A 25,848-nucleotide genomic window follows, 5' to 3' on the forward strand; every position below is an offset into this window, starting at 1 on the left:
TACATACTGTGTGGGAAAGGTACTAATTCTAGAATTATTTCAAGTTTCAGTGTAGCAGTGAATATTAACCTACAGCTTACTTATTCACAGAAGGAATAAGAGTGAGAGTTTGGAAACATTTTTAGCAAAATGCACCAGGGTTGGCATGGAAATTGGCTCAGATACAGGCAGAAAAGGCCAACACTACTTCAAGAAAGCAGAGGCAAGGATATTACATTATGTTGGGTGTGTTTGAATCAAGGAAAACATTTGGAATGTTGATGATTTAATATTAAAACAGACCAAATGATGACAACGTACATAAATCCATATTATAAGGAAGGGAATGAAGTTCAGATAACAATACCTAGCTTCTTCAATTAAAAAGTATTCAAGAGAAAGCAGGGTATAACACTGTCCTTGTCAGAGAGAAATGTGCATACACTGATTCAACATTAAGCAGGTTCAAGTAGCTGTATTTCTATCTCAATGTACTATTTTTCAGTCTTATGTTGAGGTATGCTTGTTTTCTGCCAATAAACCTTGTCTATGGGGTTTTAAAACAAATAAGCTAGTGGAAATTTAAATCCTTTCAAAATGAAACCGCTTAATCAAGTCAATAGGGAGAGTTACATGTATGGATATCAAAAGGGGATCAATTAAGCGGTCAACTCATTCCAAGAGAGTTACTGTAGATTTAACCCAAAGAGATCCACTCTGGATAAAAGTTAACATGCTCCTGTCAATCAAAACACAATCAATTGCCCAGTTTGCCTTCCTAGTCCTCCAAAGAAAAGAGCTGGAGAGAGGGAGAGAGAGCTGAAGAGGCAAGCCTCTTCATTACAGAATTCATTGGCCAGACCTGGCGGTATCGGCCATGCCTCCCAGCTCTGATGCATTGGCCAAGCCACATCTACTGCCCGTGGAGAAGGGGTTGTAATTAAATTAAAAAACAAAACAAAACAACTCTTGCAGCAAGGACTGATAGGATATCGATCATTCCTGAATGAAACTGAATGAGGACACTATTCTGCAAATGCTGCCATTTGGAGCACTGTGATGGTCTGCTGCTAGAAACATCACTAAGGAGATTTTGCATGGAAGAGTGGCCAGATTAAGCATCTTGTGCCTAGAGGAGCTATTCTGTATGTCAGTCTTACATTTTAATTATCAGTGGTGGAGCTCCATAGGCTACACACATGTAGTCCACAGGGACTGTTCCCCATTCCTCTTCTGGTGACTCACTGCCCAAGTTCCCTGAAAACTTAGCTCAGGAAATGCTGACTCGAGAAACAAAACATTTGCAACTCCTCTTCTGCACTGCACAGTACATATTCCAGCCAGGAGCATAATACCAGTATCTATCTGACAACAAATACATGAACTACTATTACAAAAACAGCAACAGATAAAATCAATCCATACAAAGTAAAAATTCCAAAATATAAATAGATGAGTAAAAACCAATGCACATATTTCAGTAGAATAGTTTAATATGACTTTTGCACAGCATTTTAAATACCTACTAAGACGGTTAAGTTATAAAGAAAACACTTTTTTACTCCTATAAATTCTGACTGCATGTAAAAATTTTATAATTCAGCTTTAATGTTACAGGCATTTTACATATATATGTGCAAGTGCTTGAGAAAACATAGACAGGACATGATTATGAACACAATTACACAGTCAAGCTTCAATCAAATCTGGCAATTTCTTTCCCCAGTGTGAAAGCAAAATTTTTACTTTTGTTTTAAGAAATAGATTTTTACTTCCCAAACATTAAAATAGTTTATGTCAGGACAAGAATCATTTAAGGTCTTCAGCTGATGATGAACCCTTGATTCTTTAACAGAGTGTAACTGAATTAAAACAGCATGCCTCTTGCTTTCAAACTTATGTATATACACTATAAAATAAAGCCAGTTGAGGGAAGCAACCATACTCAGAAACTATCTCCCTCTGGATTAAAAAAAAATATATTAGTCCCTGAGATGACAAAAATGTGTGTGGAAGTGTTTAAATGACTGTACTATCACACCAAATTTACCCCACATTTCACCTGGGATCCAGAATGCTATGTATAAGCTTTCCATCTCCCTTTTTAAAGCAATTTTCAAAAAGCTTTTTAAAACCATGGCTAAAGGTTGAGGCAACCTCCAGACATTGTGGGGTTGAGAAATCACTACTAAATGGGAAAACTTATGTGTGTTTCCCACATACTGCACCCGAGTCCCTTCCCTGTATACTACACTCAGTATTCTGTCAAGGAAACACTAGCTGCAAAATAAGACCGCATATTCCTTTCTCATTAATAGCAAATGGTACAACACTAATCTAAATAACAATGCCCTCATTTTCCAAAGAAACGGGGGGAAAATAATCCTTTTGAATATAGTTGGCCTAGTTATAAGCAGTAAATAAAATAACTCTAGCTCATTAAACATTCATAAATCCAAGACTCGTGTTCAGTTAAATAATATGTCTTTTCTAATATGAGCTCAGGGCCTTAAAATGAATTTACTGTATTCCTGCAGAATGAATTTAATTTTGAACAGTAGGTTTTTCTATCCAAATTTCATCTGCAGTAAAACAAGACCAGTCTGTACATTTGTGGACCAAACCCCCTTTCCATGGCATTTTCCCATTTAGTGAGAAAAATTAAATCTGCACAAACCTATTGGTTCATACAGTACCTTACATGCATTGTAGGGAGAAGCACACGCATTTGCTTCTGCACCCCCCAGAAAAGCAGTCTTGGGTGGCCAGCATATGAACTAGCTGTAAGTTGAATTTTAGTTCTCCTGAGATACTCATTTGTGACACCATTACAGCAAAAAATAGTATCTTTATAGTACATAAATACTGCTTCCTGATCAATCCCAAACGTAAAGCAATAATTTATCCACAATCAATTCATATACCATCCCAAGTTAAATGTATAATTTATACCCAATGTAAAGTTTCCCCTAAGTTTTCAGAGGTAGACCAAAGTTTATACTCCCTTTTTGGAACTGTTTTCCGCTTCTCCAAGTTTGTAGGTTCACCTCTTGCAAGTTGTTTTTCTTGAGACTGAGCGTTAGGCATACAGCCATCCTGAAGGTGGAATGAATTTTGTCCCTGTTCAAGTTCAAAACTTATAATGAGTGACTGTGCTACAGAGTTCAACTCATCCTGGTTCACAACTTGGGGGATTTCATGAAGAGGACGGTCTGTTGAGCTAACAGGCAAAGTAGGTGGCCGGCAGAGAGCTTTGAAATTCCCAGTTAGGGTGCAGATCTTCTTAATAAGAAATCTGAATGGACTTTTGCTTCCATACGCACCTGTGGAAAACAAAAAAGGAAGTGAATCAAGTCCAACACATTCAAAAATTAAGAAGTTGTATAACTTATGCATCAGTTGAAAAGAAAGAGACAAAAAAGAATAACTTATGTTCTTTTGACTTAGTTTTTTCATGAAAAAAATTGTACAAAAGGCTCAGTTAATAAAGAAATCACTGTTTATCATAATTTGTTCCAATACTTGGAAACTTGTTTAGAAACTTGTCAAACATCAACCATAAAGTTTTTTGTTTTGTTTTTTAACTTTCAGCAAATAATATGTAGAAGCTGTTCATGCAGGCACCTATTTTTGTAGAATTCATTTTTTAAGATGGGCACCAGGTTTTTATGGAGCAACTACATTTCTGGAAGGAAAATATATACGAGCTGGCTTGTGTATATATTAGCAAACAGACACAAGAATAAAAGAGCAAATCAGATAGAAATAGATTTTAGTAACTGTGGAAATACAGTGGGGCAAAAAAGTATTTAGTCAGCCACCAATTGTGCAAGTTCTCCCACTTAAAAAGATGAGAGAGGCCTGTAATTTTCATCATAGGTATACCTCAACTATGAGAGACAAAATGGGGGGAAAAATCCAGAAAATCACATTGTCTGATTTTTAAAGAATTTATTTGCAAATCATGGTGGAAAATAAGTATTTGGTCAATATCAAAAGTTCATCTCAATACTTTGTTATATAACCTTTGTTGGCAATGACAGAGGTCAAACATTTTCTGTAAGTCTTCACAAGGTTTTCACACCCTGTTGCTGATATTTTGGCCCATTCCTCCATGCAGATCTCCTCTAGAGCAGTGATGTTTTGGGGCTGTCGCTGGGCAACACGGACTTTCAACTCCCTCCAAAGGTTTTCCATGGGGTTGAGATCTGGAGACTGGCTAGGCCACTCCAGGACCTTGAAATGCTTCTTACGAAGCCACTCCTTTGTTGCCCGGGCGGTGTGTTTGGGATCATTGTCATGCTGAAAGACCCAGCCACGTTTCATCTTCAGTGCCCTTGCTGATGGAAGGAGGTGTTCACTCAAAATCTCACGATACATGGCCCCATTCATTCTTTCCTTTACACAGATCAGTCGTCCTGGTCCCTTTGCAGAAAAACAGCCCCAAAGCATGATGTTTCCACCCCCATGCTTCACAGTAGGTATGGTGTTCTTTGGATGCAACTCAGCATTCTCTCTCCTCCAAACACAAGTTGAGTTTAGACCAAAACATTCTACTTTGGTTTCATCTGACCATATGACATTCTCCCAATCCTCTTCTGGATCATCCAAATGCTCTCTAGCAAACTTCAGATGGGCCCGGACATGTACTGGCTTAAGCAGGGGGACACGTCTGGCACTGCAGGATTTGAGTCACTGGCGGCATAGTGTGTTACTGATGGTAGCCTTTGTTACTTTGGTCCCAGCTCTCTGCAGGTCATTCGCTAGGTCCCCCCATGTGGTTCTGGGATTTTTGCTCACCGTTCTTGTGATCATTTTGACCCCACAGGGTGAGATCTTACATGGAGCCCCAGATCAAGAGAGATTATCAGTATGTCTTCCATTTTCTAATTATTGCTCCCACAGTTGATTTCTTCACACCAAGCTGCTTGCCTATTGCAGATTCAGTCTTCCCAGCCTGGTGCAGGTCTACAATTTTGTTTCTGGTGTCCTTCAACAGCTCTTTGGTCTTGGCCATAGTGGAGTTTGGAGTGTGACTGTTTGAGGTTGTGGACAGGTGTCTTTTATACTGATAACAAGGTCAAACAGGTGCCATTACTACAGGTAATGAGTGGAGGACAGAGGAGCCTCTTAAAGAAGTAGTTACAGGTCTGTGAGAGCCAGACATCTTGCTTGTTTGTAGGTGACCAAATACTTATTTTCCACCATGATTTGCAAATAAATTCTTTAAAAATCAGACAATGTGATTTTCTGGATTTTTTTCCCCATTTTGTCTCTCATAGTTGAGGTATACCTATGATGAAAATTACAGGCCTCTCTCATCTTTTTAAGTGGGAGAACTTGCACAATTGGTGGCTGACTAAATACTTTTTTGCCCCACTGTAGATTCCTTGCAAGTTAATCATAATGACTAATACCGGTTTGTCACTGAGTTGGAACAAGTTATGAGCTGTCCAAAATTATTTGATGCATGAAATCCAGTCATGTAAAGTAAAATACCTAATTTAGAAACATTGGTTGAGATAATATCATGAGACAACATTAAAGAGAAAAGATGAGGTCTGACCCAAATTAGCTCTCCTTGACAAAGGGACAGATTCACAGCCATTTCAGTTATTGGCTCATGACATATTGTTTTGGTTGGGATCAAAGCCATAGTGACACAGACCAGTAAAAATGTTTAATTATCATCTGTTCTCTTATCTCATGTTTCTTCTTTTATAAAACCAATGAAGCATACCGTTCAAGCATATTCTCTAGCTGTACAACTCTTAGAGTTTTTGCCCCATTCCCATACTCTAGCAAAATGGGAGAAGCCATAGAAGCAAAAACAATAAAAAGAAGGGAAAGGAAAGGTTATAAAAACTATCTATCTATCTATCTATCTATCTATCTATCTATCCATCCATCCATCCATCCATCCATCCATCCATCCATCCATCCACCCACTCACTCACTCACTCCTAGTAATGGCTGAATCAGATCAGGCTGAAAAGTAAATGACTTTCATTTTATATTCTGCTACAATTAGAATTTATGTTTTTATCTTACCCTTTTTTTTCTTAACAATCCTGTGATGTATGTGAGACAGAATTTGAATTTGGGTGTCCCTTTCCCTAAGCTGACTCTGGAGTCTCCAGTGGGGTGCCATTAACTATCCATGTTTGATTTCTCTCTTAGTGCCCTCCACTTTGCTTCTATGCAGTTAGGAGGTTTTAAATCACAAGATTCATCAGAAAATATTTCAGTTTGTGAACCTCTGAGTAAATTCAACTAACCTACTAAATAATCTTACAGCGCATGGATTTAAAAGCTATGTGTCCCTGCACTTGCAGTTCTGCACTAAAATAAGCACTGAGTTTCAAAAGTGGGGAAGCCTAAAAGAAGAGAGGAGAGAGAACAATGCATACAGATATAATGGGAAATCAAGACTACATAGAGTTTTTATAATTCTCTTTATGTGAAAAGTATATAAGGAGAACAGTAGTTAACCAACCAAGCTAGGCCACCAAATTTGCTCAGCAAAGTTTTAACGTAGAGATTAATATTAGCAAATACATAATGCAGAAGCTTTGTGTGTGCAATCTTATACTGCCACAGAGAATAATGGTAAGGAACCTGCAGATGTTCCTAATCTATAATTCCCAGAAGCCTTAGCATGCATAACTATCACATATGAGGGGCTGAGAGTTTTAGACTGGGAACATCTGGAGGCCCACTCCTGCTTGTCAGTAGGAATAGCCACCATATAAATAGAGAGAGGAGATAATGCTACCCTTTGGTGCAAATATACTTTCCTGAGATTCCATATATTAATGAAATATTAAATGAATATTAATATTTAATATTAATGAAACTCATATATTGAGTTTCACGGAAATGCTGGTGACTTGCAGGCTTCTAAATTTTATCACAGCCTGAAGAAAAACAACTCCACAAAAAACCTGCTTCCATTTGTCACATTGTCCTCCATGGTTAGGGCTTTGGAAAATTGCTTTTTGGTTATTTGTTTTTGCTTTGCATCAACCATTTATACACCCAGTAACAAATCATATTTTTCATAAGACACAGTGCTATATACACCACCATGAGGAAAGGCAAGATGTAAATGAAAGCTTAATACTATTACCAGACTGTAATATTGCTGTTGTAAGTACTGTGGTCAAAATAACTTAAGCAATTGGCATGTTTACAGAATTGCCAATATGGGGATATGACTCCAGACAAGTGGTTCTGCAGCCATAATATTGACAAGAATTAGAATGCCAAGGAGGTAATGAATCAGATTAAATAATAATAATGATGATGATGATGATGATGATGATGATGATGATGATGATAATGATAATGATAATGATAATGATGATAGCCAGTTTCCATCACAACAAAATAGAGAATCCCAGCATTAGTTCTTGCATCTTTGTGGCCATACTTTCGAAGTGGCTTTGTAGGATGATAAAAAATACCTTGTAATGAATGAATAATCATCTGGTAAACTTGATCTAAGCAATAATGTAATTCCAAGAATTCAGTAGCTTTATCATGTGCCTTCTTTAACTCTTGGTCAACAGATTCTTCTTCTCTTAATAGATTTGCTACTTCATTCTGTAGGTATGAATAAAGGGTTTTCAAGAAGATTAAAACACTGCTTTTGAAAGAATAAGTCTATATTTGAGAACTACTTAAGCCGGTAAATGTCAATGTAATGTACTAAATAATGTTTCTGTGGCCATTACATTTACACTTAAGAAGTGTAAGATGTAAAAAATGCTGGAAAATGAATGTGTCATTATGCATGTGTCAATAATATTATGAAATGTTATATTCCAACAGAATAGTGAGAACAAAATTTCATTTCAACTTGTGGTGAAAAATTTAATAGATAAGTAGTTTTTACTTACTTTTTTACACTCAGACACAATCTCTTCAAGGTATTTAGCCAATTCAGTTGCTTTATTCTTCATTTGATTCTGAACCTGAAAAGAAAATATTAAGCAGTTAATATTTTGAATGATTAAAACAGCCCTTCTTTAATGTAACTCTTAAAGCAGCTGCATCTGTTTTCAGCTGCTTTAATAAATATTAGAGAGGTATTGGGCTTGTTTAAGGTTCAAAGCAATTCTTCCAAATAATTTCCCAATCATGTATAGCCCAACCCTAGTAACTGTAAAGCACCTGGAGGAACTGCAGAACAGGGTGGTACAGAAGTAGATTAATGCATAAATTAAATCAATCAATCTGTAACACTTTGTTCGACAAACCAAGATATATGAACACTTTACAGGTAGTCCTCGAGTTACAACCATTCGTTGAGTGATCATTCAAAGTTGCGATGGCGCTGAACAAAGGGACTTATGACTGGTCCTCAGAATTACAGCCATCCCAGCACCCCCGTGGTCATGTGATCGCAATCTGGACACTTGGCAACCCGTTCGCACTTACAGGTTGCCAAGCACCCCATGATCACATGACTGCCATTTGCAATCCTCCCTGCCATCTTCCTTAGAAAATCAATGGGGAAGCCAGCAGGGAAGGTTGCAGGTTGCTGGGGTAAATCTCCCCAACCTGGCCACCCTCCCCAGCCCCTCTGTGCTCACGCTGCGCTGGCCACTCATGCACCCCCATGCACCCTCCCCAGCCCACGCCACACCTCCACGCACCGTCCCCAACCTCCATGGCACCTCTCATACACCCTCCCCAACCCGTGTGGTGCCTTTCATATACCCTCTCCAACCCGCATGGCACCTCTTGCACTCTGCCATGCACCCCCAACCCATGCAGCACCTCTCACACAACCTCTGTCAGGCCTAGCCCAAGGAACTCCTGGAGACCGTGCAAGTTCAATCAGCAAGGTTTATTAGCTAGTGCTTGTTTACAGGATCTTCTCAGACTGCCGGCTAGTTCCCAGGAACAGGAATTCACTATCTCCTGGAATGTTAGGGGTGCGTCAGCTTTCGCCTCTTATCTCCAGTGAGTTGCTCTGGAGACAAGATCAAGTTCTTTACCCCCCTTCCAGTCCCATGCCATTCCATCACAACCTCCCTGACTTGCATGACACTTCTCATGAACCGCTGCACACCCTCCCTGATCCACACGTGCACTGGACAGGTGCACCAAGACAGGTAGGATCTATTTGAAGTAGACAATCCTACAGGTGTATGAGTGCCAAGCCATGTAAGGCTTTTATGATCAAATCTAACACTGTGAATTGTACCCAGCAACCTATTAGTAGCCAGTGCAGAAACCGAAGCACAATTATTATAGTGAATAACAGCTCTTATTGGCCCCAAGTAGCTGCTGCACTTTAGACCAAGTACAGCTTCTGAGTAGTTTTTAAAGGCAGCCCCATGAAAAGTACACTGTAGTTACACTGTAGTAATATAACTAAGTGCTGATAAGGATGTGAGTTACTCTTTGACTCGGCCCCCATATTGTTTGGGTGTCCAGCACACCACTCAGACCATATTGGCCTTTATACCCAAGTCTTGGGTATTGTAAGTTTACCTTACAATAGATAGCTTTCCTCTCCCATGTACGGATGGCTATATGTTTTTGTATGACATAATAGATGTCATAATAAGACCAAAAACAAAAAAATTCCAATCAGCAATTATTTACGAAAATGCAGGTATGTATATGAGAGCAGCCAACATATTCTAGAAATTCTCAATAAAATCAAGGTGAAGCTTGTCAAAACATTATTAAATTTGTGATAGACTTAAAAATATGCTTCCCCCAAGATGTTGAAAAAAAAAATTACTTCCACATCACCTCATTCTGTGGGTACCATTTTGAGAGTTCGTTCTGCATTGTCCTGCACGTTTTCTGTATGTAATCTAAAAGGTGCCTCAGTCCTGAGTCTATTCCGTCACAGATATCTGGTACGAACTGTTTCTGACAGACAAACAGAAAGATAGAAAAAAAAATACAAAATAAAAACTCAATTATAGTTTTCTAATAGTAATGGCCGCCTATAATGGATAATGAATGCCTATAATGGGAAACAGTTCAGTGCCCATTTATAGAAACAACACCATGGCTATTTGACAGAACCATCTTTAAAACGATTATTTATTTATTTGCTTATTTGCTTATTTATTTATTACATTTCTATACCACAGTCTGCCATGGTGGGCTCAGATTTGGAGTCAGAGGAGGAGACTGACAAGCAGCTAGCTCCAGAAGTGCCCACAGACAATGAGCCATCAGGTCCAGAGGCACCGGACGGGCTGCCGTCTGAGCAGGCAGAGGAGATGGGGCTGGTGGGGCTGGCCAGTAATCAGCAGACACAGCTGTCCCTGCTCTCCAAAGATGAAGGAGCAGAATTACTGCGCCCTCCCAATACAAGAGCTTGGCGGGCTGCAAAGAGAGTAGAGCAAAGGCACTCTGCGAGATTACTTGCGAGGAAGGAGTCTCGCCCCGCTAAATGAACTACACCAGGGCTGCTTATTAAAATGGAGCAGCAAGTTCAACTTCTCTGTTGACGGCAACCATCTGTTAACCCCTGCTCCGTGCACCTTGATTTTGAACCTGCAAACCTTAAGACCTCGACTCTAGACCTGGACTGGCTGACGAAACTTCCACCCAGTTTTGACCTTCAGACTTGGTCTCTCTCTCTCTCTCTCTCTGCCCGCTGCTTTGGACTGTACTTGCGAAGGCAAGCTTGCTAAGCGCTGGGACTTGTTGCTTTACTACGTGTGTATGTGTGTGTCTGCACTCGTGTTTACTTTACCAGCCATTTCTAGTAAAGCATTGCAACCACCTCTTCGTGTGTGTGTGTTGGCCTGGAACAGGACACAATCAAAGCAGTAGGCAACGTAGTCCAACATCATAAAACATACATGGAAGACTAAATAAAACCTCTGAGGTAAACAATAAGTGATAATTAGGAAAAAACCCAAAACCAACATCCTTTCTAAAACAACCGGCTTTACATACACCAATCTAGTTACATATTCACATCATCCCATTAATCCAAGTAAGCCCTCGAGAAAAGTCCTGTCTTAACCAGCTTCCAGAACACAATCAATGTTGGGGCAAATCAAGACCAAAAAACCCACCTGCTGGGGTCAGCGGCCCCCCCCAAACCTTAACAGAAGTGAGGGACCTACAGTAGTTTTTCCTGGGACGTGCGCGTTGGCCAGGTCAATTCTGGCTGAAGATGGAAAGCCGGCAGTTACCTTGGCACCAAGCCATTATCATTCATTCACTTTCTATACACCTGCACGCACAAACATATACATAAATACACACACCCTTACTTTACCTTTGCATTGCTTTCATCACCTCTATTTTCAGTTGTAAAACATAGATCTGAGCCAGTCACTGCTGCCAAATGTCCTATGTATTTAGCAAGGTGTTTCAATATTTGCATTATTTTCTTCTGTGCCTCTGCTACTACTGATGACAAGTCTGCACAGCCACCCTGGAAGATAAACATACAGGTAAAGCATGAGGAAGCGTTTGCTATTTGAATTTTCCTCATTCATTCCAATTCGCATGGTGAAAATAGCATACACTAAGATTGCTGGTTCAGCATCTAAGCTGTAACATATGGTGATATGTATAAACAGTACTTCCAGTACTGATATTTATAAAGGCCACCTGCAAGGAGATCCCTTACCTGGAAGAGCAATTGCAGATATCCTCCCAAATGTTTTACATCTTCCCTTAGTTCATCAAATTTTTTTACAAATTCATCATTTTTTTGGAAATTGTTCAGCCACTGATTAGTCAGAACAACGAGCTGTTGGAAAGCTGATGTAATTGCAATGCTGCAGGACTGAGCAGCTTGATCAACAGTGAAAACTAAACACACAGATAAAATCCTCAATTAGAATGCAAATTGTTTTGAAAAGAGGCGTTAAAGAGGGAATTGGGGAAAATTTATAGCCCATTATGTTTAAATTAAGACAACCTGATTTGTGTTTAATAAATAGAGCTTACAGTTCTCTGGATTTTCTTCAGCTTGTTCATACGCTTTTGTCATAGCTGTGACTCTAGTATATATTGTAATCAAAGTTTTTAAAAGACTTTGTGCCATGCTTTCTTCTTCATGAACCTGTCCCAGCACATCCAAAGCTGAACTTATCAGTTCCTTACAAATGCCTGGTACAAATGATTCGGTAGGATCTGAGATCAGACTGGCCAATGTATCAGTTGCCCCTAGGATAAAAGAAGATTTGAGCATCACAATAACTAGTATGAATTTCCTTATTTTTAACCAAGTTTACCCTCTGCCAAATAAATAATTTTTTAAAAATTACTTGAAAGAGGGAAGAATATATCAAAGAAAACATAAAATGTAAGTTTTAAAAACTTTTATAAAACTTCAAGGACTTTCACAGAAGGCCACTAAAATAAAAACAGTGATTAAAGACAACTTTTGAAGGGCGGAGCTTTATAATACACATACCTGATACATCTGAATTGTGCAATTTCATCTTTATCCCAGACAAACACCCAGAGATTCGCTTGCTCTTTCTCAAACTTCTACTTCTCCTGAAATTGACCAAGAACCAAGTAAAAAAGATCATACTTCGTCTTCCTGATTTCTATTAACATTCTAAAATTGTCCTTTTTTTTTTTCATTTGTGTTTCTAGGTAAGTCATTTATTTAAGAAAAATTTATCTTGCTTTTCATTTCCAAAACAGGAGTCTGCCAAAGCTGCTTACAAAATATGAAAAACTATCCACTGAGCACCTAAACAAGTCAAAAGGCAACAGCAAAACCCAAAATCCCCAAAATTTTACTTTATAAAATTAAGCAATTAAGTCAATACATATACATTACTGGATGAAATCAGTAACACTTCCAAGAATACCAGTGTTCTTAGTCCGCCTGCATTCCCATTACTGCAGAGTGCCAGCTTCATGCCAATCAGTCAACTTTCATTCCCAGGAAGGCATGGCTTTGAGTCACATACAGAGATAGTGTACCTACACCCCTCCCTCCCTGCTGGAGATAGGAAAATTGGGATTGCTTTTAAACAAAGGCAGAACTGGAGAAGAGGACAGAAGAAAAGGCTGGGAACTGAGGGTGGGATTTACTATCTTCCCAAACACCCCTGAAATCTTCAGGAATCTAAGTGAGAAATCCAGGAAAACTGAAGCTGAGGAACAGATGCTTCAGGTGAGGTTATTTCTGAATAAATAGATTTAAAATTCAGATTTAGCTTGATCTTTTTTCCTGTGTTTATATGTGTGATGTCTCCTTTATTAAATTTAATTTAATAAATTTCTCTGTACAAGTTTGGTATTTGCATGGATTCCCAGCCTTTCTATTCTTCGGGCTGGATATTAAGATTTTTTTTTTAAATGTAGATTTTTTTTCTGATCTATATTAATACATTTGAAATTTTCCTCACTTTCTTTGTTTGGATTCTGGCAGAATCTTCCTCTGGAGTAGACCAGCAGCTGCTGGGAGTATAACATATTCTTTGATGAATTTTAAGTCAAGCTGTTGTTTTTCTCATAATCTGAAGAGCTCCATGGCTATATTCTTAAAAAGGGACCATCTGTATTTTAATATTTAAAGTTTAAAAAGTAATTTTTTTATTTTATCTTTTTCAGAATAAAGTTTGATTTTGTTTATTGCTGATGAGATTTTCCTCCCAAGTAAGGAAAGAAGGGTTGAAACCTCCAGTGTTTCTCAACCTTGGGAACTTTAAGATGTGTGGACTTCAACTCCCAGAATTCTGGCTGGGGATTTCTGGGAGTTGAAGTCCACACATCTTAAAGTTCCCAAAGTTGAGAAACACTGCTCTAGTCACATGCTTATACACTACTTGGTCAGGAGGTAGCATTCTTGAAATTACTTCCATTTTTAACTATTTGATATTTAATTGCCAGAAAGACAGCATAGTTGCGAGAGCTCTCTCACACACATTCTAGGGGTAGGGGCTGGTACCCTCAAGAAAATAGGTAGTGGTGGCAGGAAGTAACAAGGTGTTTCTTCTAGGGTGTAAAAACCCAGAGGGTTTTCATGAATCTCCAGCCTTGCACCATAGGGGCTTATCCTTTCTATAATAACTAGAAACATCCTTTGCTAAATATCATGATCAATGCTTATAGAGCCGCTTCAGGAACAACTTTGGCTGCCTTATAGAGAATGAAGTACCTCAACAACAATATTCACATCTCTTTCCTCTTACTTTAGGAAATACAGTATAGTGATCTTGAGACATAATTTGACGCTGTTATATAGGGCATTATTTACCTCCTTGTAGAAATGGAACATCTGGATGCATTTGAAAAATCAGGTTCCCACTGATCAGTGGGATCATAAAAAATCTCATCAGCTTCCTCAGTGCTGTTCATCTGGAAAATAAAGGAATTTGTTTTCCTAAAGGTTGTTTCCACAATCTAACACTAAAGGCAGCATGCATCAGCTTATATTAAGATACAGTCACATGTTAAAATGCAGGATCAACTCACTACTTTTAAAACTCACACTCAAAATATATTACTCTTTCCACAAAGATTTTTCCTTATATGAGTTTGCTCAGAACTTCAGGTGACTTACAAGAGGATAGACACATTCCTTTCTCTGAAGCTTAATGAGTCTTCCTGAAGTCGGGTGGCCTTAACAAATCTAATAAATAATAAAATAAAAAATAAAAGAAGAAAATTGTACACTGATATTATGGGAAAGTATGTGGGTATGTCCCATTTGTCTCTCCATAGAAAATATATCTTTCTGGATGAGATTCAAGTGCTCTTTTTTTTCCTTGGCAAAAGTTACAGGGTCATTCACCCATCCCTTACTGCTACTTCTGTGTCACAAATAAGATGCTTTAAGGCTCAGCTGCAGCCATCTGAACTTCACTGCAGCCAAGATTACAGAATGTCTATTTTGGGCATCAATATATTCTATTTTAGACATCAATATATTCTATTTTAGGCATCAATATATTCATTTTAATAAACTTTCAGAATATATGTAACCTTTATAAACAGGTTTTAAGTAACCTGGCTATCACTGCTTCTGTACTGGGGGATTCTCTGAAATCTGTCACTGCCACAAATATTCTACTGTAATCTCTATTTCTGGATTAATAAAATGCTTAACCTAACTATTCCCAAACAACAAAAAAGGAGAAAAGGGTGTTATCCCACATTTAATTTCAGGACAAGAACTTTCCCACCACCACTACTAACATTTTCTGGCTGGATTCCCAGGACCTGGGTATCCATCACTCCCTGGACCTTCCTTTCTAAACTCTCCATCCTGTTTTCCTTCAATACTGCTTGCTCCTCCTCTTCCTAGTATTCCTTGATCACTTCTATCCTTCTCCCATCCCCTGCTTTCTTTCCTTCTTCTGTTCTTTCTGCAGTGCTGCTTCACCAAAGTGATTGATCCTTATGGATTCTTCCTTCCACACATTCCTAAACTGCTTGCAGGCAGGCCACTCACTTCAAAGATAACTAATGGCTATCCATGTTCAAATATTTCTTCTGGATGTCAGAGTACTCTCTTATTCTTCTTGCACTTCTGCAGAGGCAAGCAACGAGAAGACAGCTCTGAAAACAGGTTCACCCTGGCAAATTCTGAAAGCGCCTCTGCCTCTTTCTCATAAAAGCAGTAGGAAGCATTTCCGGCTTTTTCTTAAACAAACCTCATACACTTCTTTCATTGCAGCCAGCTTGTCTTCAAATTTCTCAAGGCTCCAGAAAGTTGCAACACCCAGCCTGATGTTACGGACCTGTACTTGAAGGCCATTTTCTTTAGCCATTACATCATGTCTGATAAAAGAACACAACAAATTTACTCCCAGAACATAAAGCAACAATCACCATCTGATGCACCCCCTTTATAATTGACAATTGCAGGGGAAGGGAGTTGTATTTTATAGGCTGATAAGATAACAAAGTATATAGGTGCTCAATTTTGGAATTAAACATTTATAAATAGCCAAAGACATTTTGGGAACATTTTTAGAAACTATTTGGACTACAAATACCACTCTGAAATACAGCTTTGATTGCTTAAAGGCAATCATCAAATTACAGTAATTAAAAGGCAAACAAGGAACAACTTCCAGTATTTTAGTTCATACCTACAAAACATACCTACAAAAAACAGTGTGCTTGTCAAGTTTACTGCTGATTGTGTTGGCCTCTCTGAGCATCACAGATAGTTTCAAAGAATCCCAGTTTGGCTCTGCAAAATACGTTTTGAAAGGTTTTAGCAACTCTGGAAATTAATGCGAAAAGTTCTTATTTATAACAGCACCAGCATGCTATTCGTTAACACCTTTAATTTTTTTCCAGGTTTTATATCTCTCTGAATATAAATAAAAATAAAGATCCAAATATTTTTCTGTATTTGTAAGCACCCAAATAACCTTCTATACACAGAGACAATTCTATCATTTCTTCTTTTCTTCATCTTCTTTGTCCTGCTGTAGCAGGTACAATTTTGGTAGATTCTGGAGATCACATTTTGAGGAGTCCTAGTATCCACAGAGAAATTCCCCCTATAGTTCCTTTGAGCTCATCAAAATTGTTTCTTAAAAACACATACACCTTATTAAAACCAATTATATTTCTATAGGTTTGCGATTAAAACAGCATCCTATTATAGCAATAAGGTTTAGCCTTTTTTTCCCAATCACCTCTGCATTTTGTATCTCTCTAGGATGTTTCACAAGCAAGATCTGTTACAGGCCCCTTTTTACTAACAGATAGGACTGATAGAGTTAGGAATGACAAATCATCATCAAGGTTTGGCATGGAGCGAAGCTCTACCTATTTCTGCACCTTTCTGTCTCTTTTCCTAAGAACTGTGCAGATGCAGACTAAATAGTAGCTGCCATTGCATCCAGAATAGGCTTGGCAATTTGATACACACTTATCAAGAAGTTAATCCCACTGAACCTAATGGGGCTTGCTTGAAAATAGAGGATCGTGATAGGGTTACGGGATGAAAAGATGAAAATTTCTTTCAGTATAAAAAAAGTTTGCTTGTCCTCCACACAAAAATAGTGATTAGTCTGAAGTCAGTATGCAGTTCCTATAAGTTGTGACAGAAAAATATATTTCCATTACAAAAAAGGGAAGGGAACCTTCTGCTAGAAAATAGTTACATTACTTATTTAAATCCATTAATATTTATCTATGGGCAACTACCAGACAGGTAATTTCATTACGTTATAGCTATACCTTTATTCCTATTTCCCTGACTCTGCTGAAGAATTTCCACTTCTTGAGCAATTTTCTGCTTCTCAGCCTCCAGAGCTTCAAGAATCTTGGCATGATGAACCGTGTGATCTTCTAAAACCTAAAACAAAGTCAGGATGGGGAGCTTTCTTGGCAAAAGGTTTCAAAACCAGAGGATGCAATTTAATAGGATGGGGCACAGGAGTGTCTACAGAGTCAAAAAACTCAAGATAGCTGCGATGATGGTGTGATTGAATGCACACTAAACATGGGTGGAACTTCAATCGCACTGTCATGGCTGCAATCTTGATTTCGACTACACCACACCTTGAGGACACAGGGCTAGATTATTTGCAGGACTGCCTCTCCCTGAGGGTGTCTGCCTGTCCCAGTAGATTAGACAGGGTGGGTGCACTCCAGGCCCCTTCCCTAAAGTGTTACCGTGGCCACCCTGGCCCTTTGGAATAGCCTCCCACCTGAGATTCAGGAGGCCTCTACCCTTTAAGCCCTCCAAAAGGCCATGAAGACCTGGCTCTTCTCCCAAGCATTGAGCTAGGATGGAGCTGGTTAGGGGGTTAACAGTATGGATGGTTCTAGAACCTTGGTGGGAAGGGTATGATGTGTTTTTATGTTGCTGTTTTTATTGATTACAATGAGCTGCCTAGGAACACCCCATGATACAGGCAGCCATGTAAGTTCTTCAGATATAAACAAACAAATCCCTGCTGGTGCACCATTTCAGATCTGAAGACAAAAAGGTGCTTGAGACAGCATAGTCATGCACATGTAGCATCTGTCTCCAGCTCCTTACACCAAATCTGTATTCTCCTGGGATACAGGATGCAACTGCTATGGAAAGCAAAATGGTCCCTGAAAAAGATCCAGCTGCTTAAAGAGTTGAGACAAGTGCTAGAGTGATGCTCTCGCGCACTCCCAAACCCCCTTTTCCCTTCTGAATCCAAAAAGTTGTATAATTGTATTAGATAGTTCCCTGCCTCCATCATCTCTCCCTGAAAAGAGGTTGACAACCAGCAAGAGACGTATTCTGAGGAATATCAGTGTTGATAAGCCTTTTTATCCAGCTTCCCAGATTTTTTAGATACTAGAGCATTTTACTGCTTTTTCAAGTTTATTATGGTTATTATTCCTATTCTAAATGTCAGTTCCATTCAAAGAGAGATGTGAGTACCAAAGAAAGAAACCATTATTCAATGGTTCCATCCTTGAAACATCTTGAATCCCATCTAAGAGGTCCCAGGAAGCGTGCCTTCTCTGGAATGGCATCCCCCCACCCCACCCCATTCACGTTGCCCTGATCCTGCTGTCCTTTAAGGGAATCTTGAAGACCTGGGTTTTTCCCCAGGTCCTGGGATGAAGACTGGTTTTCTTTTATTGTCTTGTATTATTGGATCTTGTTCTTCCTTTTTAGATTTTATTCATTTTATCAAGTTGTGCCATCTTATTGGGCATTTTTTTACTGGTGGTAAAGAATTGATTGAGTAAAGAGTCAGTTGAGTTGGGCAGCTCTGTAAATATGATGATTTATTAATTAAATTTGATTCCTGCTAATAAGACTTTAAATATCTAACACTGCAGACTTACAGCCTCAACATAAGTCTGAATAACACATTAGAGATATTGTTAATTTCTCTCATATTTTCATGGGTTTCGTGGAAGAGGTCAACTCTGAGACTCACCTATTTTCTTGAAGAAATAATAGCAAATAAAGTCACTCTGCCCATTTACCTTTCTGGCAGCCAGTGTTTCTATTTCCAGTCGCTTCTTGTTGAAGTTTACTTCTAGCTCAAGGCCTCGCTTTGCTTTCTCCAGTTCCTCAATTTTGTTTGCAGCCATCTGACTATTCATTTCCTGTAATTGTTTCCTATGCGATTCCTCTTCCTAAAAAATAAAGGAGACTGAATCATGGGTACCAATGTAAAGATGCTTTATTCCATAAAAGCTGCTGCTCAAAATGAACAATATTTTATTATTTTACATATGTGTATAGAATGGAGAAAGACTTCTTTATGTATTTTCCCCCTTTCTTCTATATCTGTCCTTTTAATACTTTGTAATACAGGTAGTCCCTGGGTTAAGAACACCCGGTTTATGAACAACTCATGGTTAAGAATGGAGCCTATTATAGCAAAATTTGAGTTAAATACATAATGATTCAAATTAAAATCACAATGGTTTAAGTTAATTACACAACATTACTTATACAGTATTATACAGTAATACTGTTCCAGCTTACATAAAAATTCGACTTAAGGACAGACCTTGGGAACAGAATTTGTTCTTAAACTGGGGACTACTTGTAGTCCTATCCTTATTAGGAAGCAGACCAAATATAAAGATACAAATCCCTCTGAATTGTCACAGGAACAAAGGATGCTCACTGCCCTGTAGAAGCCATTACGTTTGGACACAGTGGAACAACAATTGAAGAAAAAAGAGGAAATGTGGGGTGGAGAATTAGCACTTTACAGCTTTTATTGTTTGGCTGTGGGGAAGGTTGTTATGAAGTTAAAGAGGTTTGGGTGCAGATGTGTCTGTATTAACTTAAATGTAAACTTTTTAACTTCAGGGCTAAAAACCATAGGTGCCACATATTACAACTGACAGAAGTTTTGAATGAAGAAGAGGTTCCATCTCTCTCCTGAAAGTATCATGATTTATGTCTTCATCTATTCAGATAAGTGGAGGTAGGTGGCCCTCTTTCTCTGCAGTATTATTAGGCATGGGATAACATATTCCTGGTTGGTAAATGCAGACCAGATTGCCCTATCTGCAGCAAAGGGGTTCAAGAATTTACAAGAATCTGGGATGGGTTCTCTTTGAAGGAGGACTTTTGGACTTCTCTTTCTTATATATTTTGCACATGCACAAAGTCCATCTCTTCCAAGTCCTGTTGGGCTGGAAAAGAACCCCTGCAAACAACAAGGTGCCCCTGTATAGGATCAAAGATCAAACACTGCAGAGATGAAAGGCTGGTGGAATGGGAAATGAAATTACTGCTAAGCCTACATAACAACTGGATAGATAGCTTCAATAAAGAGGCTTAAGGGGGGAAAAACTAACTGCACTTTGCTTGCAAGCTCACCACCTAGTTATATTACAGTTTCTATCTTTATTCTCTTACTCATACGGTCAATGTAGATGTGAGGGTGTAAACAAACATAAGCTTACTTGCATTTCAAAGTTTATCCAAATTCCAAGATGTGTATTCTGATAGAGATGGTGATATACTACCCTAAGTTCCCACATTAGGATCACTTGTTGTTGCATGCCAGATTAAGGTGTTGCTTTATAAAAGTATCAGTAATGACCTACCAGTTGCGCTTCTAATGATTTTATCTGGGTCTCATAACTTTGTTGCTGAGCACTAAGTTTTTCTTGAGCCATTTCTTTTGCAAGTTGGATCCCTTGCATCATTTCTTCCTTAGCTTTCAGCCGTGCTTCTTCTATTTCTAATTCAAGCCTGGAAGTATTTTTAAATTAATGCTACAATTTATACCTAAGAAGTAGCTATTGTTTTATAACATTTTAAGAAAAATACTACACATAAAACAGTAAAAATCTATGTATGTTAATTTGTCAATATCCCCAAGCAGGAAGTGTTGCTAAGTGATGCAGTCATAAAGTGTGACGTCACATGACCGTGCCGACTTACAATGGTAGTTGCAGCAGTTCCGGTTGCCATTGTTAGGCAAATCCTGCGCGGTCATTAGCACAACATCCCATGATCGCCATTTGTGAACTCCTGATAGCTTCCCCATTGACTTTGCTTGTCAGAAGCCGGCACTGAAGGTTGCAAATGGTGATCATGTGACTGCAGGATGCTGCAACCATTGTAACTGCAAGCCAATTGCCAAGCACCACCCAAATCGCATGATCATGTGACTGCGGGGATGCTGCGATGGCCGCAACTTCAAGTACAGGCCGTAAATCTTCTTGTTGAACTCCATCATAACTTCAAATGGTCACTGAACAAATGGTCATTAACCAAGGATTACCTGGAATGGTAATCAGTTTTGTTATATTCCAGAAGCATTTTTGTTGGTGCCACATAGAAAACCATGCTTAATTTTCTTCATTTTCAAAAAAACTACAGATTAATACTAATGTGATAGATGCCATCATCAGCAATGCCCCTCTGGATTCTATTTAGGACAAACGAGACCAACTTTGCATAAAAGGATTAATGGATGCAAGTTTGACATCAGGACTCACAACAAGAACAAAATAATAGGAGAGCATCTCAGCCTCCCATGACACTATTTTGCAGATTTTGAAATGCTCGTTTTGGAAAAACAAGACTAACAGCTCCATTAAATGAAAGATTGTTGAACTCACATACAGTGAGGATTCAGGCTATCTCAAAAGGTCTCAAACACAAGTTTCTAACACATTACAATTGTTAATTGATAAAGTATTTGTAATCTGTGTCACATGTAACCTGCATCTACATAAACAACCTATTTTTGCCTCCCTCCGCCCTGCACCTGATCCCAATTTAACTCCTCCATCAGTCTAACAACTCTATGCATCTGATAAAGTGAGTTGTAGCTCACAAAAGTTTAGGCCTTTTCATAAAATTTGTTAGTTGAAAAAGACCAGATACCTCCTGATGTTTTGCCCCCATTGACTAATATGACTCTCCTCCTACAATGTTTAGAATGTTGAAATCCATGTTAATATATATACAAAATGACCACATGATTTGACTATGATATTTTATACAGGCTACATAAGTTATTGACTGATGTCAACTGGATTTTATGGACAGGCACCATATGCAAAAATATGAGCAAAAATGGCAGTTGTGGTTTTGCATACGGTGCACAGCATGCAATCAAACCTTTACGTAACCCCAACTGCCTGTATATGAAAGTTCTACAAGCCAACATGCAGCATTCATGTCATATGCAAGAGAAAATACAGGGACTATTTAAAGCATAACATCTGTTGTTACTCACTGAGCCCTTTGTGCAGCCAGCAATTCATTTTTTGCAAATTCGAAGTCCTTTGGACCATCCTCAGGAAATGAAGTCCCACGAGACAAACTCTTTACTTTCTGAACTTCAGCTGGATGATTAAACCGGAAATAATGATCTCCTCCAAGAATGATACGATCACCCTAGGAAATCCAGATGGTATTGAATAAGGTCATCTTATAGAAAATTTATGCAGAGTTTCTCAGTCTTGGCAACCTGAAGATGTGTGGACTTCAACTCCCAGAATTCCCCAGCCTGCATCCTGGCTGAGGAATTCTGAGAGTTGAAGTCCATGTATCTTATTTATTTATTTAAGCAATTTATATGGCTGCCCAACTCACTCACGGTGACCGCGGGCAGCTTACTCTTCAAGTTGCCAAGGTTGAGAAATACTGGTATAGAGGGACAGTCTATTCTAAACCAGCATATGGCATATGAATTTAAACTTATCTCGAAAACCACAAGTAAATAAATATATTTATGACTGTTTCTATCAACTTACATGATGTAGAAGTGTAGCTCCTGAAATGCATTCCCCATTAACATATGTCTTTGCTTCTCCAACAGGAACAATACTCACAATGCCACCCTTATGTCTGATAACACTACAAATAAGAAACATTAACATATCAAGAAATAAATGTCAGCCTTGTCTGAAAAGCAATATAGTAATCAGCTCCTTTGAACTTGCTCAAAATCAGTTGAATGTATGATTCCTTTGCTATATCATAGCCTGCTTTTGACATTATCTCCATTTCCAAAGATCACACTGTTGTCTAGTGCTACTGTTTAGGCAGGGCGTTGGAAGAAAACTTTTGTTTTCCCAAATTTGCAGAATGAGCTTCATGTTTAGGGGAGTCATAGCTATCATCTGACACATATGAAATGAATAGATTTTAGAAACAGTCATAACATGTCAAAAAGATACCATGATCTGAGGGCTAATGCTGGGAAGGGTCATGGTAAGGGACCTAGGACATTCATGAGAAACAGGCTGCAAGCAGTCTATTACAGTGAAAGGACAGGAAAAGGAATTCTGAATTTAAAAATTGGGGCACAAAGATAGACAGATAGGCAGGTATTCTTAGATTCTGTTGAAGCTCATCTTCACCATTACCAAAGCTACTTAGTATCTGCAATAAAACCAAACTTATCTAACCAGTCCAAGTCCTCGATTCTCCTGTGAGAGCCCTTGAGTGTGGTTTGAGTTCCTACAGAGAAAATTATTGTATAATGAATGTCTATTAGTATTCATTGATAGCTAGTCTAAGCCCATACACTGCATCCAAGACAACTATGTTATGAGAATTTAATTCTTTTTAATGGGATGTTCTGCTACCTAATTTCTCAGTATTCTTTTAGCCCTCTGCTTATGTTAAGGAGCACATCCTCTATCAAGGGCTCCTCCTGAATTCAAATCTTCAACATAGAGGAGACACAAGGCATTTCTCATTCCTTATTTCTTCAGTTAGTACATACCAGTGGTCATCAGCGATTAAGATGCCAGACAGCTGAATATCATGACATGAATTTGGTTTGCATTTCCCAACAGTAGTTTCTCCTTCCTTAATCATGTACAATAACATCTCAGACAGTTGAGGATCTTCATTAAGATTAACCAAATTAGGCAAGCTGTTATCCACCTTGAATGTAATGCCAGCTTTCTAAAATGAAGAATTAAGTATGTGAGCAATTCATATTTGGGACTTGAAAATGGTATGTTAATAAAAGTTGAGTTATTACATTATTTGTTACTTTTAAGAATAAGGCTAGTCTTCTGCAATGTTGTACCTTCTGGACATACTGAATTCTAGACCCACATTCCCATTTAATATAAATAATGGCTGAGAATTATGTGAACCAAAGTATCTGAAGTCTACCTGACCAGCAAAGGCTGTTACAGGTAAATAAGAATTTCTCCAAGGTTATTAACAGCAACTGATTGTAACCTGTATATAGTAAATAGTACCTGTAATTCCACTGTTTCTTCAAACTTCTTCTTTTCTACTTGTTCAAGTTTTTCTTTCCAGGCCCTTTAACAGAAGATAAAAATATTGCCTGGTACTAATAAATAATAAACTTAAAACATTTTACAAGTGCCATGGGAAGAAGATGAAAATGGACATGTAATCCAAAGAATAGAATTACAACTGAACAGTCTTTGTATCCATGTACATTATGGAAACAACATTTTAAAAAACTAAAGCAGCACAATTTCATAACAGAATTTTTTTTCACCATGCAGGAAAAACATAGGACCTTAAAATAGAATCAATAATTATGTACTATTTTTGAATTTAACTGTAATGTGAAAAAACTGAACTGTAGTGAATATGCAATAAGTAATAGTTTTACTATGAAATAGCCAGTGAACATAATGAGGCAAATGTTAAAATTGCCAAAGTAAATTAAACAAAATTTGGTTTTAATATCCATAACTATAGATAAAGCTATCAATAGAAATTAAAGAGAATTAATATAATAAAGTATAATGGTTAGGTTATGTCAATCATGGGTTGAAGCCATATGATTAACACAAAATTTAATCATAAGTCACTAAAGTCCTATTGAATTGCATGCCAAATTACAATAAGCAGTCTGAATCAAATCTGATGTATTTAAATCATTATAATTCACATCTAATGTGTACAGTATCAGTGTATACATACTTACTAATATTTTTCATTAACACTTCTTTTATTGGGTCATATACATTGTATTTTACTGATAAAAAAGTTGGGAGGAAATAATTTCCTTTACCAACTTAGAATATTAGTGATTCATTATTACATCCTTATAATTAATTATAAGATCATTATTACCTTTGCATCTCAGCCATCTCCCGCTCCTGATGGTGTAGCTTCATTCTTAACGATGTAATTTCTTGCACGTAAAGTCTTTGCTTTTCAGGGTCAACATTCTGAGTATTCTTCTGAGCCAATTTCAGTTTCTCAATCTCAGCTTTCAATTCTATATTGAACAAGAAGGCCCAGCAATTACTCAGAAGGCAATTCTGTTAGCAGTGTTTCGATGACATTTGTCAGAAAGATGTTAAAGTTCAACTCATTAAAAAATTGTTATGTCAGGTAAAAGGAATCATTAAGCTGCATTCAAAAGTAGATCTCAGGATACAGAAAGCATTTTATATTCACATAAGAGTTATAATAAATTTATTACTGCCCACATACTACAATACATTCTCTGTGCCTCTACCTCAAAAGCATGATACCCACCAGCCTTCTTCAGATGCAGCATTAAATTTTGGGTCTTCACATCCCAGATATGAGGCACACATATGAGGAACCTACAATCCTCTATTTCTATTGTGGACAGTCTGCAACCCAACATTATGTTGAAGTCAAATAAACCATAGTCAATAACCTTAAGTGTGGTTTACTAAAATAAGCCCATTTCGTTTAGAATAGCCAGTGTAGGAGAGTAGACAGGACCAGGACCAGGACCAGGACCAGGACCAGGACCAGGACCAGGACCAGGACCAGGACCAGGACCGGACCAAGGAGGCAAGTGTTCAATCCTAACTTGACCATTGGGTGATTTTGGACCATCACTTTTTCTCAACTCAATTTATTTCAAATTTATTTCAAATTTATTTTCAAATTTTTATGGGGATAAAATGAGGGGAGGTCCCCATGTACACCAACTTGAGCACCACAAGGAAAACTGGGATATAAATGCAACACATTCAGTCAAA

General features: G+C 38.1%; 1 protein-coding gene across 1 annotated transcript in view; it reads right to left on the reverse strand.

Annotated features, from left to right (window-relative positions):
- Positions 1-1,492: 1,492 nt before the first annotated feature.
- Positions 1,493-25,848, reverse strand: part of KIF14 (kinesin family member 14) — a 38,372-nt gene continuing 14,016 nt past the window's right edge. The window contains exons 11-29 of the mRNA XM_025173344.2: positions 24,959-25,106; positions 24,106-24,169; positions 23,616-23,800; positions 22,639-22,741; positions 22,119-22,279; positions 20,473-20,620; positions 18,886-19,038; positions 17,143-17,260; positions 16,051-16,141; positions 15,597-15,723; positions 14,198-14,298; positions 12,395-12,480; positions 11,926-12,144; positions 11,603-11,787; positions 11,246-11,404; positions 9,751-9,873; positions 7,881-7,955; positions 7,446-7,584; positions 1,493-3,302 (exon numbers count right to left, since the gene is read on the reverse strand). Of these exons, the coding sequence (XP_025029112.2) occupies positions 2,926-3,302; positions 7,446-7,584; positions 7,881-7,955; positions 9,751-9,873; positions 11,246-11,404; positions 11,603-11,787; positions 11,926-12,144; positions 12,395-12,480; positions 14,198-14,298; positions 15,597-15,723; positions 16,051-16,141; positions 17,143-17,260; positions 18,886-19,038; positions 20,473-20,620; positions 22,119-22,279; positions 22,639-22,741; positions 23,616-23,800; positions 24,106-24,169; positions 24,959-25,106 (2,762 nt within the window). The 3' untranslated portion in view covers positions 1,493-2,925. The remainder of the gene's footprint in view (positions 3,303-7,445; positions 7,585-7,880; positions 7,956-9,750; positions 9,874-11,245; positions 11,405-11,602; positions 11,788-11,925; positions 12,145-12,394; positions 12,481-14,197; positions 14,299-15,596; positions 15,724-16,050; positions 16,142-17,142; positions 17,261-18,885; positions 19,039-20,472; positions 20,621-22,118; positions 22,280-22,638; positions 22,742-23,615; positions 23,801-24,105; positions 24,170-24,958; positions 25,107-25,848) is intronic.

Source organism: Python bivittatus, unplaced genomic scaffold (assembly GCF_059951505.1).
Source record: "Python bivittatus isolate LINGU-HERP-01145 unplaced genomic scaffold, Pbiv_v1 ctg000700_np1212, whole genome shotgun sequence".
In the NCBI taxonomy this organism is placed as follows: Eukaryota; Metazoa; Chordata; class Lepidosauria; order Squamata; family Pythonidae; genus Python; species Python bivittatus.